We start from the raw sequence: 17,681 nt of genomic DNA on the forward strand, positions 1-17,681 counted from the left end.
AGACTTATTTCCACCCAAGATTCTTGCATCCTACTTTTCTCCTCATTCCCATCCCCATCTTGGGGGAATCAAACTTTAAGTTAGGGGTGGGGAGGGGGTAAAAAGAAAAAAAAATGTTGGTGAAACTCAAAAGACTTGCTATCCTTGTAAATTTAATGTAATATAATTTCATTTTCAAGGGGATCTTTGCCCCTGCCATTTGAGGGGGTGTGGTGGGAGTGGGAAAACCTGGAGAAGTTGAGTTTTCCCTTGGATTTCGGGAAAGGGGAGAGCTCCTGGGGTCCTTTTAAAAAGGCCCTCCCCTCATTTCCGGCCGCTGCTGCCAGCCTTGGCTGGGCGCCTGGATCCCGTTGCTATGACGACAGGAAGAGGCGGTGGCAGCGACAAGCGATGCTGTGGAGAGATGGAGGCTAGTGGGGGTGGGGGTGGTGGCTTTGAAATGGGGGTGGGGGTAGGGATCAGGGGCTGAGCATGCGAGTGGGGAAGGAGGCCGGGTGTCCTTTCTCTCCGACCTCCTTCATTCCTCTGAGCCTGGCCCCTCTCCAATTTTTCTCCAGCTTCCTTCTGATGCCTCCTGGGTCTCTATCTCTGTCTCTCATTCCCTGGCTCTCTTTCTTTCCCATTCATAGTCTCTCTCCTTCTGTCTCTCTCTTTGGGTCTCTCTCTTTCCTTTTGTACCTGCCTTTCTGTCTCCAGGCACCTTCTGGCACTTAGACCCCTCTCCCCAAAATTTCTCTCATACTTTCTCTCTCTCTCTCTCTCTCTCTCTCTCTCTCTCTCTCTCTCTCTCTCTCTCTCTCTCTCTCCCTCTCCTCTTTCTAAAGCATCTTTCTCTGCTAAGACCTTGCCCCATCTTCACTTTCTGTCCCCCCTTTATTTCTCTCTCTCTCCCCCATCCTCTCAGTCTCTCTCTGTCCCTCCCCATCCGTCTCTCCCCCCTTCTCTGGATGACTCTCTCACTGTCTCTTCTTTCCTTCTGTTACCCAGACCCTATCCCCTCCTCCTCTCCCTTACTCCAACCCTTCCCCATCCCCCACCTTCCCCCCAGTCTCTTGGTTTCTCTCTTTGGGTTCTCTGTCTCTGACTCCTTCTCTCTCTGGATATTTCTCTGTGTGTGCGTGTGTGTCTCTCCAACTTCCTTCTGCTACCAGTCACTGCCTCCCCCAAATTTCTCCCTCCCCCGTTTCTGTTTCCCAGTCTCCAGGTCTCTCTCTTTCCGCTTCTCCTTGTCTCTCTCCCTCCCTTTTCGGGTCTCTCTCTTTTTCCCCGGCTTCCTTCTGCCACCCAGACCCTGCCCCCCAATCATTTTCGTCCCCCCCCAGCCATCTCCACTCTGTGGCTCCCCCATCCTCAGCGGCTCCCCCTCCCCCTCTCTCCCTCCTCCCTCCCTCTCTCGTCCTCCAGCTCCGCACTTTACCCAGCGATACGAGAACCAAATTGTCTCCTCACCTTTCTCCCCCCATCCTGACCCCCCCACTCTCTTGGGGCCAGGGCTCAGAGCTGCTCCTCAGGCTCCTCTCCCACCTCAGCACCCCCATCCCCCCTACGCCTCCTCACCTCCACCCCCAACCTGATCGGACGCCTGGGTCCCTCCTTGTTGGGGGAGGGGGGCCAGTGAGAATTGGGAACCACAAGGGTTTTTCTGGGGGGGTGCCGACAGGGGGGCTCATCATCCCCTCCCCAGTGCATCGGAGAATTGACCTATCATTAACAGAGGTGAGACAGATCTTTTTATTAATCGGAGGTGGGTGGATGTAGAATGAAGGGTTTGTGATCCCTTAGTGTTCTAGAGGAAGGAGCTGGTCCCCTTCAGAGGGAGAGGGGATGGTGAGCCCTGTCATATCCGGAAGCTTTATAATTGGGGGTCCCGTGCTCCCTCTGCTTTTGCTGCCGCTGACAGATGGACTAAAGGAACAGCCCCTAAAGCCAAACAGATTGCCCCCCAAATCGACAACAGAAAAGGTCTTCAAATTTTTTTGATGAAGAATTTCCTTCATTTATTTCCTGTTTCCATTTCCTCCTTATCTTGGGTTGTACGGGACCCAGCAGGGGGAAGGGTACACCCTGAGGTCACAGGCTCACCTGGGTGGGAGCAAAAATTTGCTAGGACAGTGGAGGTGGTGGTGCTGGTGGGGAGGGGCACAGATCCGGAGAAAAGAGGCCCAGAGATGGAGAGGAGAGGAAACTCAGCGTATGCTTGGAGAGGAAAGAGAGGAAGGGGCCAGCAGCAAGGAGAGGGAGGCTGGGGGCGTCAGTGTCCAATGTCTGATAAATGGGGCTGGGGTAGGGACTGCTTATGGGCAGGCTGGAATTGAGGTGGGGGAGAAAACACATGTGTGGGGCACTGGGCCCAGTTGCCATAGAGACACCCCCATAGACAACCTTTTTTAACTGCCCCTCATTGGAGCAGACCTAGTGGGGGCCAGCTGATCGGGACAGAAGAGGCCAAGGTCACCCTGGTACTGGGACCCTGCGCAGTTTTCTTCTCCTTCTATGGCTTCCAGGCTTTTAACTATAATAGGGGGCTTAGGGACAAAGTCTAGGAAAGAGTAAGTGGTGGAAGCAGGTAAAAGGCACATGCCTAGAAGGAGGGTTGGGGTAAGGGGCAGAAGGCAGGGCTGGGGGTGTGGTGGTGGCACTGCTTTGGAAGAGGGAAATGAATGGACACTGGGGGGAGGGGTGCAGAGTGGGAAATTATTTCTCACTGAAAGAGAGTTGTAGTCTTGTAGATTATTATTTTCCTGAGGGGCACTGTCTATGGAGGGATTCTTTTTAAATTTGGAAGAAAATGCATGTACAATGTATGTTCCCATACAAGTGATATAGTAGGGGGAGTTCTGGGCGTGTTCCCAAGAAGGGTAGTCTGGGGGCAGGAAGGGGATTTTCCTGAGTAGATGAGATGCTGGGGTCAGAGTGAGTGGAGAAGAGGGCAGGAGTAAAGGGGATTCTTCATGATGTAAAGAAGTCAGGGCAAGGTGGGGGGAAGGTTCTTGTAACATGAAGAGAGAGTGGGAGGTCCAAGTGAGTTGGGGAGATCTCGAGTTGGGGGGTTTATCGGGTGTGATGAGATAAGGAGGTTTGCCCTGGGGTGGGGGTTGGAGGAGTGGGAGATGGTGGAAGGGCAGAAGAGTGGGTGGGGTGGATTTCCTTAGACAGCAGTGGGCAATAGGCCAGCTTGGGAGATTCTGAATGCAGAGGAATTGAGGGTCTGGAGGAAGGGATTCCTATAGGTAGAAAATCCCATGGAGCTCATGGAAGAAATTTTTATTAATGCAGAAGGAGAAAATGATGGTCATGATGAGTTTGTCTAAGTTGTAGAGATAGCGGGGGCCAGATTCAGAAGACTTCTTTAAGCAAAGGAAAGAGTGGGGGGTTTTTCTTGAGTCAAAGACATAGTAGGGGATGGGGATAGTCCAAGGGAGATCTTGGGGGCTCTTAGAGAGGATGTGATGGAGATGGGCGGCATTCTTCTAAACCAGTTAGTCCAATGTAGTGTTAGTTGTCCATTAAAATCCCCCAGGGAGTTTTTGAAAGCCCAGATGCTCAGGGCCACGCTAGACTAGACCAATGAAATAAGAATTTCTCAGGTGGGACTCGGGTATCAGTATCTTGAAAGGGCCTCTGGGGCATTGGAAGTTTCAAGGTGCATTGGACGTTTAGAACCTTGGTCCAGAGACTAAGGGGTCTGCTCAGTGAAGGGGGTTCCCAGGCAGAAAAGATGATGTATTTGTGGGGGGGAAATGGTAGTGTTGGCAACCATGTGGTTCTTCCAGGTTGTGCAAACAGTGAGAATTCTTGGGAAGATTTTCTGTTTAGCTGAAGAGAGATTGAAGGGTTTATGCTTCTTGGATAGGGGACACAGTAGGTGAAGAGATGGAACTTGTCTGGAACACAGCAAGCAAGTAGAAATGTATGAGGAGAATGGTGATGGGGGTCTTGTAGGAGAGGAAGAAGCAGACAAGGCCTTGGGAGGAAGAGCACAGAGTGGGGGGACAGGGGGGTTGGAGTGAGGGATGGCTTTCCCAGTGGTGAGGACAGTGACCAGCCGGGAGGAGCAGGAGGGGCTGGAGGGGGCTGGAGGAGTGTTCTAGAGTGTCAGGGATTGTGGGGCTATTTCTGGGAGTGGGGTTAGTGGGAAGATTTCCTGGGCAGAGGGAGATTTTTCACAGAAAGGGAGGCAGTGGGAAGCATAGTGGAAGTAGTCTGTTCAACCAAGGAAATAGTGGGGTTCTTTTTGGAGTGGGGGGCCTAGGGAGGCTGGAGAAGGTACTGGTGCCTCCTGGTCTAACCCTTTCTGTTGCTGCCTGCCCTCCACCAGCTGGTGACCATGGCTGCCCTCTGACCCCTCCCGGCCGAGCCTCGTCCTCGCCTCCCCCTCCCCAGCCCCACTGGGCCCAGGCCCCCCTACTTCTGCCTGCGCTGTGACCCCCCCAACCGCCGGCACGGCCCCGCCCCCGCTGCCCCGGTGGTGGCCCACGGCCCCCCGGCTGCCCGTGGTCAAACTGGAGTCGCTGAAGCGCTGGAACGAAGAGAGGGGCCTGTGGTGTGAGAAAGGCGTGCAGGTGCTGCTGACAACCGTGGGCGCCTTCGCCGCCTTCGGCCTCATGACCATTGCCATCAGCACCGACTACTGGCTGTACACGCGCGCTCTCATCTGCAACACCACCAACCTGACGGCCAGCGACGACGGGCCGCCCCACCGAGGGGGCGGCGGCTCCTCGGAGAAGAAGGACCCCGGCGGCCTCACCCATTCGGGCCTTTGGAGGATCTGCTGCCTGGAAGGTAGGTGGGGGCCCGCTGTGCCCCTCCATTGAGCCCCTCCCCCGCCTCTCCTGAATCTCCCCAGTGGTCCCTATGGGTGGCCCTGCTTCTCCTGCTGCTCCCCACTCAGGCTCCCCGGTAACCCCTCTCCATCCTTTCAACTCTCTGCATCCTGGCCTTCGTCTGAATCCCCCCCTAGGTGAACCCCATTCAGGCCTCCCTTCAAGTGTGCACTTGCTGCCTCCGCCCCTCTGAACCCCCTTATCTTCTTTCCTTCATTGGTATTTCCGTTCCCCTCTAATTCGTCCCTCTCACCTCTTGCTCACGTGGGTTCTCTCTGCCTCATTGCCTCCACTCAGCCCTATGCTTCTCCCTGCTGCCCTCTCACCATTTCTCTTGATGTCCCTCCTCTAAGCCGGCCCCATCTCCCCTGCTTCATGCCCTCTCTTCCCATATCCTACCCCAGTTCTCTGAGTGCCCCCATTCACAGCCCCATCCCTATCTCCTCCAATCCTTTGCCTCACTTTGGAGGTCTCTCACACCTCATAGCCCTCTCCTCTTTTCTTGCCTGATGCTTTTCCTTCTGGTCTTGCCTGCCACTCCCCATCGGGTCCCCCATCAGGACTTCTTCCAACTCCCACCCTGCTCCTTATCCCCCACTCGTCTTCCCGATGGCTGTTTCATCTTTCCTCCATTCCAGCCTTCCTTATTCTCTTCCTCCTTCCAGACCTCCTTGCCCTTTGGCCCCACTGCCTTTTCTAACCTCCATCTCTGTTTTCCCCCTGGTCCGACTCTCCCTGTCACAGTCTCTCTCCTGCTAGTCTCTCCTCTGCATCTGTCCGTTGGGTGACTGCTATCTTTTCACTCCTGTGGACTTCCTCAGAGCCCGTCTACAATACTGAGTGGGACTAGCCAATCCTGAAACTCCCTCTTGGGCACCAAAAAGACTGATATCCCTCCACTTCTCCTTTTCGCCCTTTTTTCCATCCTCTCCTCCTGTGTTTTGCTGAGAGCACTTATGATGAGCAGGGAATGTCATTATCTCATTTAATCCTGTGAGCTGCATGCACCTCTCCTGTTAGGGATGAGGAAAGTGAGGCTCAAAAAGGTTAAGCCACTTGCCCAAGGTCATCCAGCTTTGGAGGGGGCAGAGCCAAGAGAACTCAGGTCTGATGGAAGGGACTTGCAGATATGCTTTGTTTGGCATGTGGAGTGTTTCAAACCGAAACCCAAATCTGAATCAGTTGCCAACATTTAAAAATAGGGAGATTTCACTTTGAAAATCGATTTCCGGCTTCTTTTGAACTAATGGAGGTACTGAGAGCACAGGGCCTGCATTCTGCAGTGGCCACGGTGGTCTGGACCTGAGTGACAGCTGCTTCCTCAGGTCAGACCTGGGGTTTCCATTTCCCCATAGCTGCCTCTGCTCCCTATTGCTTCACACTTTGACCACTTCTCTCATTGTGTTACTTTTCGCCTCCGTGAGTATTTGACTTCAGGTTCCTTCACTGGTCTGACCAAGCACCAGGCACAGAGCCAAGTGGGCTGGCTTGCATACTGCAATTCCTAGGGCAGCATAGGGCATAGAGTAAGAGTGCCATTCATTCATTCATTCATTCATTCATTCATTCATTCATTCAACAACCACTATTTATTAAGTGTATACTATGTGCCAGGAACTATTCTTGATTCTGGGACTATAGCAGTGGGGAAAAAAAGGCAGACAAAAAAAAAACTCCCTGTTTTTATGTCATATTCTAGAGAGAGGAACAGATAATAAGAGAAATAATTAATACAACATTTAGGGTGTTAGATAGAACTAAGTGCCAAGGAGGAAAAAGAGCTAAGGAGGAGATATGGAAGTGTGAGGGTGAGTGTGTGAAATTGTGTTGAAGGAGGCTTGGCAGGTGACATGCGTGGAGGTCTGCAAGAAGTGAGACATGGGCCATTGGCTGCCTGCAGGAGCAGGCTTCAGGCCATAGAAAGAGCCAGAGCAAAGGCTCTGACGTAAGACCACGGGGAGTCTGAGTGGCTGGGCAGGTGTGTTAGGGGGACCAGGCAGGAGGGCCCTGGTCTCATATGTCCTTCTAGGTTCAGCAGGGTCTTTTGCTTTCCGCATCGCAGCTTCTTGAGCAGAGGTGTGATGTGAGCTGACTTAAATTTTAACAGGATGGCTGTTGCTGCTGTGTTGGGAAATTAAGGGGAAGGCAAAAGGGAAAGCAGGAGGTGGTTTGTCTGGGGTTCGAGTGGTGGAGTTTGGGAAGTGGTTTGAATTCAGACCAGATTCCAAAGCAACAGCGGGCAGGAATTGCTGGTGGGGCAGTTACAGGATATGAGAGAGAAGAGCTGGGGCATCTCCAAAGCAGCATTTCTAACCTCGGAGTGGTTAGCATTCTGGGATGGTATTTGCATGTTGTGGGGGGGCTGTCCTGGGTATTGTAGGGTATTTAGCAGCATCCTGCCTCTACCTTCCAAATGCAAGTAGCACCTCCCAGTTGTGAGAACTGTCTCTAGACTAGGAATACAATTACCTGTAGTTGGGAATCACTTCTCTAAGACAGCGGCCTGAGCGCTTGAGAATGGGGCCTGGGGGCATTCATAAGATGGCACAGCAGGTATTTCATTTTCTTTAGTTTTGTTTCTCTCATCTACTTTAGTATAAGGAGGGCTATCCTGAGCTCAGTTTTGGAAGTGTTGAGTTTAAAATGCCTATTATAAATATCATCACCTAGGACAGCGGTGAGCAAGGTAAAGGGCCGGTGATGTGCCATACAGTCAATAGTTTAGGCTTTGTGCAGCACACAGTCTGTCACGACTGCGACTGAAAGCAACCAGAGACGGCATATGAGTGAATGACCATGGCTGTGTTCCACTTACAGACACTGACATTTGAGTTTTATTTTCACTTGCCACAAAATAGTCTCTTGATATTTTTTTAATCATTAAAAAAATGCAAAACCCACTTTTCACTGGGTTTGGCCCATGGGCCACAGTTTGCAGACCCTTGATCTAGGCTGTCAGCAACATGATATGAGGCCAGAGTTCAGGTGACAGTCTTGGCTAGATACAAACTGAGGGTCTGGCATATGAATGGATGAGAACGAGAAGAGACAGCAAAAAATTAGTTGAAGGGCTGCAACCTGAACTAGTCCACCATTGAAAGACAATCAAAGAGATGAGAAGGCAGCAGAAGGAGGTGAGAAAGGAGTGGCCACAGAGGTTTGGGGGAAATGAGGAAGAGGGTGTCCCAGAAAGCAAAGGAAGTGTCATAAGGAGGGGGTGCATGCAGGCTGACTTTCTTGTTACCATAATTGTCATTCATTTGTCACTGAATGCTCACAAGAGCTCTGTGCAGTATGTACTATTAAATCCCCATGTGCTAGAAATGGAAGCTGAGGTTCAGAGAAGTGAAATGACTTTCCCAAGGTCACACAGCTAATGCACAGTAGAGTCTGGATTTCAATCCAGATCTGTTTTGTTTCCTAAGAGAACAAAGCAATACATCCACCAACCTCCAGCCCATTGGGGATCCAGGAGTGTAGAACTTGGTCCCATCGAGCCACTTCCTCCTGGAGGCACTGTGTCCCCGGGAATTCTTAGGGTCCATCCCCATCTCTGATAGACTCAGGAGAACGTGGTGATCAGGTTTATCTCCTGTCTGCTACACACAGCATGGTGACCTTGACCCATGTATTTCACGTTTCTGTGCCTTATTTTCATCTTTGGTAAAATGGGGATTAGAACAGCCCCTAACCACAGGGTTATGGAGCAGGTCAATTAGTTAGTATGTGTAAAGCATTTAAAAGGCTAGCAGGAACAGTGTAAGGGCTAGGTAATGCAGTTTACATTGTGTTGTCCTTATTATTATTCGGAATCCAGATAACTAAGCCCCGAGTCCCTGCTCCTTGATAATCCAGAAGTCCCAGGGTCTTATCCAGCACATCCCAACAGAAATGTCACACAGACGGCATACATGATTTAAATTTTTCTAGTGGTTACGTTAAAACAAGTAAACAGGAAAAAGTAAATGAATATAATTTATACAATATAATACACTCATATAAAGGTTAACAATATATTTTATTTAACCAAGCAGAGCCAAAATCTTATCATTTTAACATGTAATCAATATAAAAAAATTATTAATGAAATATGCAATTTTTTCATACTAAGTCTGAAATCAGTGAGTAATTTACACTCACAGCTCATCTCAATTGCCAAGTTTCAAGTGCCCAAGAGCCACCCGGGGCTGGTGGCATCTGTATGGATCTGATCCTTCCCCAGGAATCTCAGCTACAATCCCAGGTCCTTACTCATTACACAACAACCGGGACCTAGAGCCCGTTTATTCAAGCTGATTACACAAAGCTCCTGTGCTCAGCACTTTGCATGCCTTATTATCTTGTGGAGTTATCCCACTCTTAACTGTACCAGGGGAAGGTATTATTATCTCTCGTGTTTGTCAGAGCAAGAAGCTAATGGCCAGAAAGGGGTAGGGAGATAGCCACATAGTCACCCAACATGTAAGGGGCAGAGACTGCTGGAACCCTCTTCTTCACGTGTCCTTAATGCAGCCCATTCTGCCTTCACTCTAGTCTCCCCAGGTCTGTGTGAGGCAGGTCCCGCAGACACTCGGGGACACCTCACTGCCATCGCCACACATGGAAAGTCCCAGCTCAATCAAGTCATATAACACACAGAGGATGCCCCCTAACCCCCGAGTGTCCTTCACTCGATGGTGTGTTTCACTGAACTCTTATCAAACGCTATAAGGTCATGAGGACAGGGAGGCTCAGGGCAGCCCTGGCATGTGAGTCCAGAGTCCGTCCTTGTAGCCACCAAAGCCAACACGCTTCACCTTGGAAGCCCAGCTACTCTTGCTTCCCCATGACTTACCGTCTGCATGGGTCTCAGCAGCTTCTTTCACCCCATGCCTCAGTTTCCTCTCCTGTAAAGCAGGGGACCTGTTGTTGCTTTGGGCCCCTAGGGTTTGTCATAAGTATTAAGTGCGTTAATACCTGTCAACTGCTTGGAGCTGTGCCTGGTGTGTGGTTAGCCCTCAGGAAGTACTAGTTATCATTCCTGCTGTCACCACTGATCTGCTGAGAGTCTGCGTGCTGTGTACTCTCCATGCTCAATCTCATTTAATTATCACTAATGTTGTGAGAGAAGTGCTGGATCCCATTCAGGAAAGGAGAGGACTTGAACACTCCCTCTTACCTACACATCATACTGGATGTGCTGATGGGGAAGAGTTTGTACTTGAGAGGTGTATATTCATTCATTCATTCATTCATTCATTCTTTCTTTCTTTTTTTCTTTTTAAAAAATTGTGATAAAATGCACATAACATAAAATTTATCATTTGAACTATTTTTAAGTGTACAGTTTACTGGTGTTAAGTATATTTACATTGTTGTGCAACCATCACCACCATCCATCTCCAGATCTCTTCTTATCTTGCAAAACTGAAACTCTGTCTCCATTAAACAATAATTCCCCATTTCCTCTCCTTCCAGCTCCTGGCAACCACCATTCTACTTTCTGTCTCTATGAATTTTCTCCTGTAGGTATGTCATAGGAGTGAAATCATGCAGTATTTGTATTTTTGTGACTGGCTTATTGCACTGAACATAATGTCCTCAAGTGTCATCCATGTTGTAGCACGTGTCAGAATTTCCTTCTTTTTTACAGCTGGATAATATTCCATTGAGTGTATAGACCACATTTTGTTTATTCACTCATCTATTGATGGACACTTGGGCTGCTTTTGGCGATTGTGAATAATGCTGCTATGAAAATGGGTGTACAAATATTTCTTAGAGACCCTGCTTTCAATTATTTTGAGTATATACCCCAAAGTGGAAATGCTGGGTCATATAGTAATCCTGTTTTTAATTTTTTGTGGAACTTCCATACTATTTTCCATAATGACTGCACCACTTTACATGCCCACCAACAGTGCACAAGGGTCCCAGTTTCTCCATATCCTCATCAACACTTATTAAATTTAATTAATTAATTAATTAATATTTATGGTAGCCATCCTAATGGATATGAGGTGGTATCTCATTGTGATTTTGGTCTGCATTTCCCTCATGATTAGTGATTTTGAGCATCTTTTCATGTGCTTGTTGGCCCATTCAATCATTCTTTCATAAAAATATATATTAAGCACTTATTATACGCTAGGCATTGTTCTAGAGCAGGGATGTCCAAACTTTTTTCAACGTTTTTTACCAAGGGCCATATGCGGTAAAATACACAAACAGCCGGGCCACTCACTCGAGGTGAAGTACCTATTATCTCACCTGGTTTATTTAAATAAACTAAATATATTTTTGGAATTTGCTGCAGGCCAATTAATAATGGATTGCAGATTGCAGTTGGCCCGCAGGTTTGGACACCCCTGTTCTAGAGGCTGGGGAGCCACAGTGGTGAACAGCACATATGCTTACATCCAAGTAAGGCAAACTGCTGTGTGTTTGAATCTGCTTCTACCAACCATCATCTGTGAATTGAACACTTTCTGTGCCTCTGTTTTCTCATCTGGACAATGGGCATGTTGACTGAACGACTGAGCACTTAGTTGTGATCCAGGCAAAGTGCTAAATCTCTTTACCTGGATTCAATCCTCACATCAACCCCATGAGGTAGGTCTTATTATTCCCTTTCTCTATGTGAAGGAACTGAAGCAAGTTGTCCTAAGTAATGCCAACAAGGTTACAGCATAAGGATGTGATGGGGCCAGGCTTCATTATCAAGCAGTGGGGCTCCTATTCCCAGTGTTTGGCCTCTGCACGACGCCAGTAACATTATCTATTTCATGGGACTCTGGGGAGCTCCTAGGAAGCACTTAACGATGTTAGCTCTTAGCGAAATTACTCACTGCCTTATATTCCTTCTTCCCAATCCTTATCTTTATCCTCACACCTTTCCTTGTCATCTTCTGCTTCTAATCTCTCCTTCTGCTATCCTTATACTCATTCATTTGTTCATTGGTTCATTCATTTATTCATTTGTTCATTCATTCATTCATTGGACACCCATTTCTTGAGGCCTTCTTTCTGCCAGTCAATTCTAGAGACACACAGAGGAATCAGACTCCACGCCCCCACCCTTGCAGAAACTCTCAGCTTGCTAAGAAGAAACTCATAAATCAACTGGATACATGCCAAAAAGGGGGTAGCACAGGGAGCTGCTGCACCCCAGAGGGGGAACCTGACCCAACTTTAGTGGGAGAATTGAGTGTTTGTGCATGTGTCAGTGCAGGGAATGCTTCCCGGAAGTCCTCCATGAGCTGTCCACTTGTAGGGTGTTTGATCAAGGAAGAATGTGAGTGGAATGTTCCACATCTGGCAAAGGCATGGAGGTGGGAAGGAACTTGGAGAAGAAAGGAAAAGAGATGTATTTATATTTATGCTTATTTATATATCAATCTCCAGCTATGTGCTAGAACACGAACTGTCCTCAAAGATGAGATAATAAATTCCCAAAGGGTGTGAGGTCCGGATCTGAGGATAGGATTCTGAGGTGGAGGAAGAGGGTGAGATTGAATGCCTACAGGCAATCCCCTTCACGTGCCTCTGCTTGCTCCAACCATTCCATTTCCTTCCAGCGGATTCCTGGTAAGACACTGGAAATCCCATTCCTTAGACACAGGACTGAAGAGACTACAACTCCCATGACCCACCGGGGTCGCTCACCACCCGCCCCCCCCCCCACACACACTCTGTTGGACTCAAGACTTCATAGGGCCTCATGGGAAATGTAGTCCTCGCCCTCTGCAGCCGCCTTCGTTTTCCCACGCATTTTCAGACTCGTCAACAAGTTCAGAGTTAGAAGGGCCCCTTGACATTGCTGAAACCAACGTCTTTCTTACACAGGAGTAAACAAAGCCAGAGAGGTTGAGCGTCCTAGCTCAGGTTTTCAGGGAAAAATCCTGGTGGCGTTTTAGGGAGTGTTGGAGGATTTATTTTTTCTTTTTCTGTTTTTTCTTTTTAAGTCGTGGGGCAACTAAGGCCAGAGAGGTTGAAAGTTTGTCCCAGATGCCGAGACAGGCTCAGGAGCCAGGACCTCCTGACTCCCAATCAGTCCAGAGAGATAAGGGATTTATGGAAGGGGAGGGTCTTCTCTTACGGGGGTTCCCCCAACTCTTACGACACCCGTCACCCCCACCCCGCTCCAGGGTTGAAAAGAGGCGTCTGCGTGAAGATCAACCATTTTCCGGAGGACACGGACTACGACCATGACAGCGCGGAGTATCTGCTCCGTACGTGGGGATCCGGGACTGCGGGGGTGAGGGCGGGGCGGGAGAGGGGCCGGTCACTTAGATCGACACGCAGAGATGAATGTGCTAGCCAATCCAAATCCAGACACTGAGATCCTTTGGTCCAGGGTTGGCTCGGTAGTCCCTCTCCCGCCCCCTCCTCTCACCTTGGGGCGGGTTGAGGGGGGATCCCGAGAGCTGGTTGGCCGCCTTGCTGTCCTGGGCACTGGCGGCAACTCAGCGCTGTGACTGGTTGTTGCACTCTGGGCTGGGATTGGCCGTTTATCTCAGAAATCGTAAAATCTGTTTGCCTGGGGTTTGGGGGGTGGATAGAAAGGATTGCAGCGAGATAAAAGGAGAGAGAAAGGGAAACCCAGAGCTGTAAATGAAGCCAGGCAGGAAAGGGGAGAGGGGGGAAAAAAGAGAAAGGAGAGAGGGAGAGAAGAAAAACCCAGAGAGACAGATGAAGCCAAGCGGAGAGGGGAAAGAAATAAGAGATTTCATAGAGGGATCTGGAGAAAAGAAATACACAGAAAGGAAGGCAAGGAGTGTATGAGAAAGAAAAAGAAAGGAAGGGAGTGCACAGAGACAGAAGTTCAGAGAAAAAGAGGCAGAGTGATTTAGTGGAAAAAGAAATAAAATGCCAGAAGAGAGAAAAATAGACCAAGGAAGAAAGAAAAGGACAAAAAGAGAGAGGAAATCAGATCGAGAAATAGAGAAATTTTAAAAAGGAGAGAGAATGAAACCCAAAATAACTAGAACATAGGAAGGGAACTAGGTAGGGACCGGTGGAGAAGACGCGCAGGCGGCTGCGTCTGACCACCCTGGCCTCCCCTCCCCCTCCTCTCTCCCTGGCAGGAGTTGTCCGGGCCTCCAGCATCTTCCCCATCCTCAGCGCCATCCTGCTGCTGCTCGGGGGCGTGTGCGTGGCGGCCTCTCGGGTCTACAAGTCCAAGAGGAACATCATTCTGGGCGCGGGGATCCTGTTCGTGGCAGCAGGTGAGAGGCAGAGGGAGGGGGCGGCCGGCCTGGGCGGCCCACATGCGAAGCCACGCGTGTATGTGAGTGTGTGTGTGTGTGTGTACGCGCGCGCGGAGTAAAGCCACCTTAACCCCGGGCGCCTCCTGGGGCCCGGAGCCTGCCTAGGCTCTTCCCAAGCTCCATCGTCACCCTCTGGAGAAGGTAGGTGTCGTCTTTGCGCCGTTTTGGGGCGAGGGAACCCAGCACAGACAGGTGTCCAGTGCGTAATCCGGCATGCGAGGAGATTAGGTTCCAAAGCCCGCGGTTCTGATGACGTAAGGGGAGGAATTTGGGAGATGGGATGGGACCTTCAGACAGAATTGGGGTCTTGAAGATAGAGGGGCAGAGCTGGGCATTGCGGAGGGAGAAAGTAATTTGCATGAAGATGTAGAGGAGCCTACTTTACGGGGGCTGACCTTGTGGATCCCAGTGGATCCAAGAAGTGGGGCTGGTCCAGGGAAACCATCCAGACCAACTCGGAGTCAGGCATGTCGTTAAGGGTAAGACCCCCTTACTAGCCAAAATGAGTAGTGCTGGAGATTCCAGGGGGCAGAACTTTTTTGAAGAAGTGGAACCCAGAGAAGCATAAATAGCAGGGGGTGCGTTGGGGACGGGTGAACATATGCAGGGAGCGGGGTTAGCTAAACGGGGATGGAGCTTACCCGATCTGAGGACAGGGCCTAGACCATCTGGGGCGGTACCTGCACCTGCTGAGACGGAGTTTAGACCATCAAGGGCGGGGAGCTTGGGCCAGCCAGGGCAAGGACCACCCAGGGTGGAGTCTGGACCATTTGGGGCGTGGCCGAGGCTACCTGGGGGCGGGGCCTAGGCCATCTTGGGGCTGGACCTGGACCAACTGGGTTAGAGTTTAGACCACCTGGGATGGGAATGTGACCGTCTGGACCATTAAGAGGGGGGCTTAGACCATCTGGGTGTGGAGCTTAAACCTGATGGGTTGAAGTCTGGACCATGTAACTTAGAGAGTGTCCCAAGCTACCTGGAGGCGGAAACTGGGCCAGCTGGAGAGGAGTTTAGAACCCTCGGGACGGGGCTCGGACCGTCCGGCGGGGCCTGTATTATCGGGGCGCAGCTTAGGTCGGCGGAGGCGGGGCGGGTCCGGGTCCGGGTCGGGCGGGGATGGCGTCGAGGCTCCCGTCTGACCGTCCCCGCCTAGGTCTGAGCAACATCATCGGCGTGATCGTGTACATCTCTGCCAACGCGGGCGAGCCGGGCCCGAAGCGGGACGAGGAAAAGAAGAACCACTATTCGTACGGCTGGTCCTTCTACTTTGGCGGGCTGTCATTCATCCTGGCCGAGGTGATCGGCGTGCTGGCCGTCAACATTTACATCGAGCGCAGCCGCGAGGCACACTGCCAGTCTCGCTCGGACCTGCTCAAGGCCGGCGGGGGCGCGGGCGGCAGTGGCGGGAGCGGCCCCTCGGCCATCCTCCGTCTGCCCAGTTACCGCTTCCGCTACCGCCGCCGCTCCCGCTCTAGCTCCCGCTCCAGCGAGCCATCGCCGTCGCGGGACGCGTCTCCCGGCGGCGCCGGGGGTCCAGGCTTCGCATCCACGGACATCTCCATGTACACGCTCAGCCGCGACCCGTCCAAGGGCAGCGTGGCCGCGGGGCTGGCGGGGACCGGCGGCGGGGCGTTCGGCGGCGCGGCTGGGGGCGCGGGCGGCGGGGCGGGCGCCGAGCGGGACCGCGGGGGGGCACCTGGCTTCCTCACGCTGCACAACGCCTTCCCCAAGGAGGCGGGCGGAGGCGTCACGGTCACGGTAACCGGGCCCCCAGCCGCGCCCGCACCTGCCCCACCAGCGCCCGCCGCGCCCGCCCCTGGTACCCTGGCCAAGGAGACCGCCGCCTCCAACACCAACACCCTCAACAGGAAAACCACGCCCGTGTAGGGGCGCGCCGGGGGCGTGGCCGGGGGCGTGGCCGGGGCGCGTGCGCGGGCGCGCGTGCAACGAGGCTGCCAGGGGTCGGAGGTGCCTGCCTCCTTCCCCGTGAGCTCGCTGGAGACTGTTTGGCCTTACCCCTGCGACCCCTCCCCATCTCCCGGACGCGGGGAGGGCCCCCGACCCCCCCATCAGGGATCAGGGACCCCGATGGAGGGGTAAGGGGAGGAAAGGGAAGGGGCCGTGTGAGGGAACGTCGTGTTTTATTTTTTTGTGGGGTTGGGGGGCGGGGGGAGGGCTGTGGTGTTTTTTGCAGTTTTGAGATGTTTTCTTTTTAATGTTTTGCTGTGTGCATGTGGGGGCGGGGCGGGGGGCGGGAGGGACTCCCAACCCAGCCCAACTCCTGGAGAGGGGCCCATAACTCACGAATATATAGTTATACCTACAAACTATATGCTCTATATAGAGACAGGTAAAGAGAAGGGGTGAGGAAAGGCGGAGTGACAAGGCATGGACGTGGACATTCATTTAGTTTTTCATTCATTATTCCACAAGGGTTTACTATTTTCATTTATTACCGGCAATTTATTTATGCACCTAAGTGCTAGACATTGTGTTGAATGTTGAATACACAGCGAGGAAGACAAACAGGGCCCCCAACGTCCTTATGGAGTTTACATTTTGTGCATTAGACAGACAATCAAAAACTGCACAACAGTAAGTTGCAGTTAGGATACAGGAGAAATCCCAAGTGCTACAAAATGCTCCATCAGGGGGGCTCAACCCAGTGTGAAAGGAAGGGATATTTTAGCTGACATTGAAAGGATGACAAGCTACCCAAGTGAAGCTGGGGGGAAGTGTTTAGCTAGAGAACAGCACATGCAAAGGCCCTGGGGTAGGAGGAGCTTCCAGAGAAAGCTACCAAGTAGTGAGCCAGGTGCATGTGTAACAAGATGAGGCTGGAGACATAGACAGGGGCAGACTGACCGGAGACTTCTAGGTTAGGTGTGGAGTTTAAACATTATTCTGAGGGCAGTGGGGAGCCATGAATTGAATGGCTTTCAGCAGGAGCACGTTGTGAATGGTGTACAAAGGGGAGGCAGGAACTCAAGAAACGAGAGTTAGTGGCAGAGACATGCTGGAATTCAGCATCAAACAGGCACTGGTCCTTGAAGTTCACACTTGTGGGAGGAAGCAGATAATGGCACAAACACTGAAGCACAGGAATGGTGTCTGGCATGCAGGAAAGGTGCTGGGACTTACAGATTAGTGTTTCATTCATTCATTCAGCCATTCACTTGCTGACATTTTTGAGCTGCTAATGTACCAGCCGGCAGCGCAGTAAGATCAGGATGCCCTGAGGTGAAACAATGAAGCAGACCCTACAGGAGCCTTTGAACACCACAATGTAGGCAAAACTACCACGATGAGCACCTTCAACAGCAGAGTGACCAGCTGCCAGGAGTGGGCAGTACTCAGAAATTTCCCGGAGAATGTCAGGCCCAGCCTGGGTTTCAGAAGGATGAGTAGGAGTCTGCCAGATGATGAAGGGGTGAGGAAGGCTTTTGGGCAAAAGAACTACTCGGGCAAAGGCCTGGGGGAGTGAAACAGTGCAGTGCATGGGGACAGGGTGGCGGCGAGAGGTAAGCCCAGAGAAGTGGCTAGAAGCCAGAGTCTGAGGTGCTGGAATTCCAGGCAGAGGGCTTGGGATGTCTGAAGGTAGTGAGGAGAC

At 51.3% G+C, this 17,681-nt stretch overlaps 1 protein-coding gene across 4 annotated transcripts; it reads left to right on the forward strand.

Annotated features, from left to right (window-relative positions):
* The first annotated feature begins 468 nt into the window (after positions 1–468).
* CACNG8 (calcium voltage-gated channel auxiliary subunit gamma 8) lies at positions 469–16,210 on the forward strand. 4 transcript variants are annotated; one of them, XM_081032585.1, is made up of 6 exons: positions 469–1,716; positions 4,319–4,782; positions 10,281–10,331; positions 12,950–13,033; positions 13,889–14,029; positions 15,225–16,210. In XM_081032585.1, exons 2-6 carry the CDS (start codon positions 4,605–4,607, stop codon positions 15,956–15,958), a joined length of 1,188 nt encoding a protein of 395 aa, XP_080888711.1. In that variant the 5' UTR covers positions 469–1,716; positions 4,319–4,604; the 3' UTR covers positions 15,959–16,210. The 4 variants fall into 4 exon arrangements, with proteins under 4 accessions (XP_080888711.1, XP_080888714.1, XP_080888713.1 ...); XM_081032587.1 differs by lacking the exon at positions 469–1,716 and adding an exon at positions 2,323–2,549; XM_081032586.1 differs by lacking the exon at positions 469–1,716 and adding an exon at positions 3,239–3,910.
* The last annotated feature ends 1,471 nt before the right edge of the window (positions 16,211–17,681 follow it).

This window comes from Rhinolophus hipposideros, assembly GCF_964194185.1.
Source record: "Rhinolophus hipposideros genome assembly, chromosome: 21".
Classification (NCBI taxonomy): Eukaryota; Metazoa; Chordata; class Mammalia; order Chiroptera; family Rhinolophidae; genus Rhinolophus; species Rhinolophus hipposideros.

Coding starts and splice junctions, on each gene's coding strand:
- CACNG8 (XM_081032585.1), top strand. CDS start 4,605: ATGACCATTGCCATCAGCACCGACTACTGGCTGTACACGCGCGCTCTC. Junction 10,332..12,949: donor CTATGAATTTTCTCCTGTAG/GTATGTCATAGG, acceptor ACCCCGCTCCAG/GGTTGAAAAGAGGCGTCTGC. Junction 14,030..15,224: donor GATCCTGTTCGTGGCAGCAG/GTGAGAGGCAGA, acceptor GTCCCCGCCTAG/GTCTGAGCAACATCATCGGC.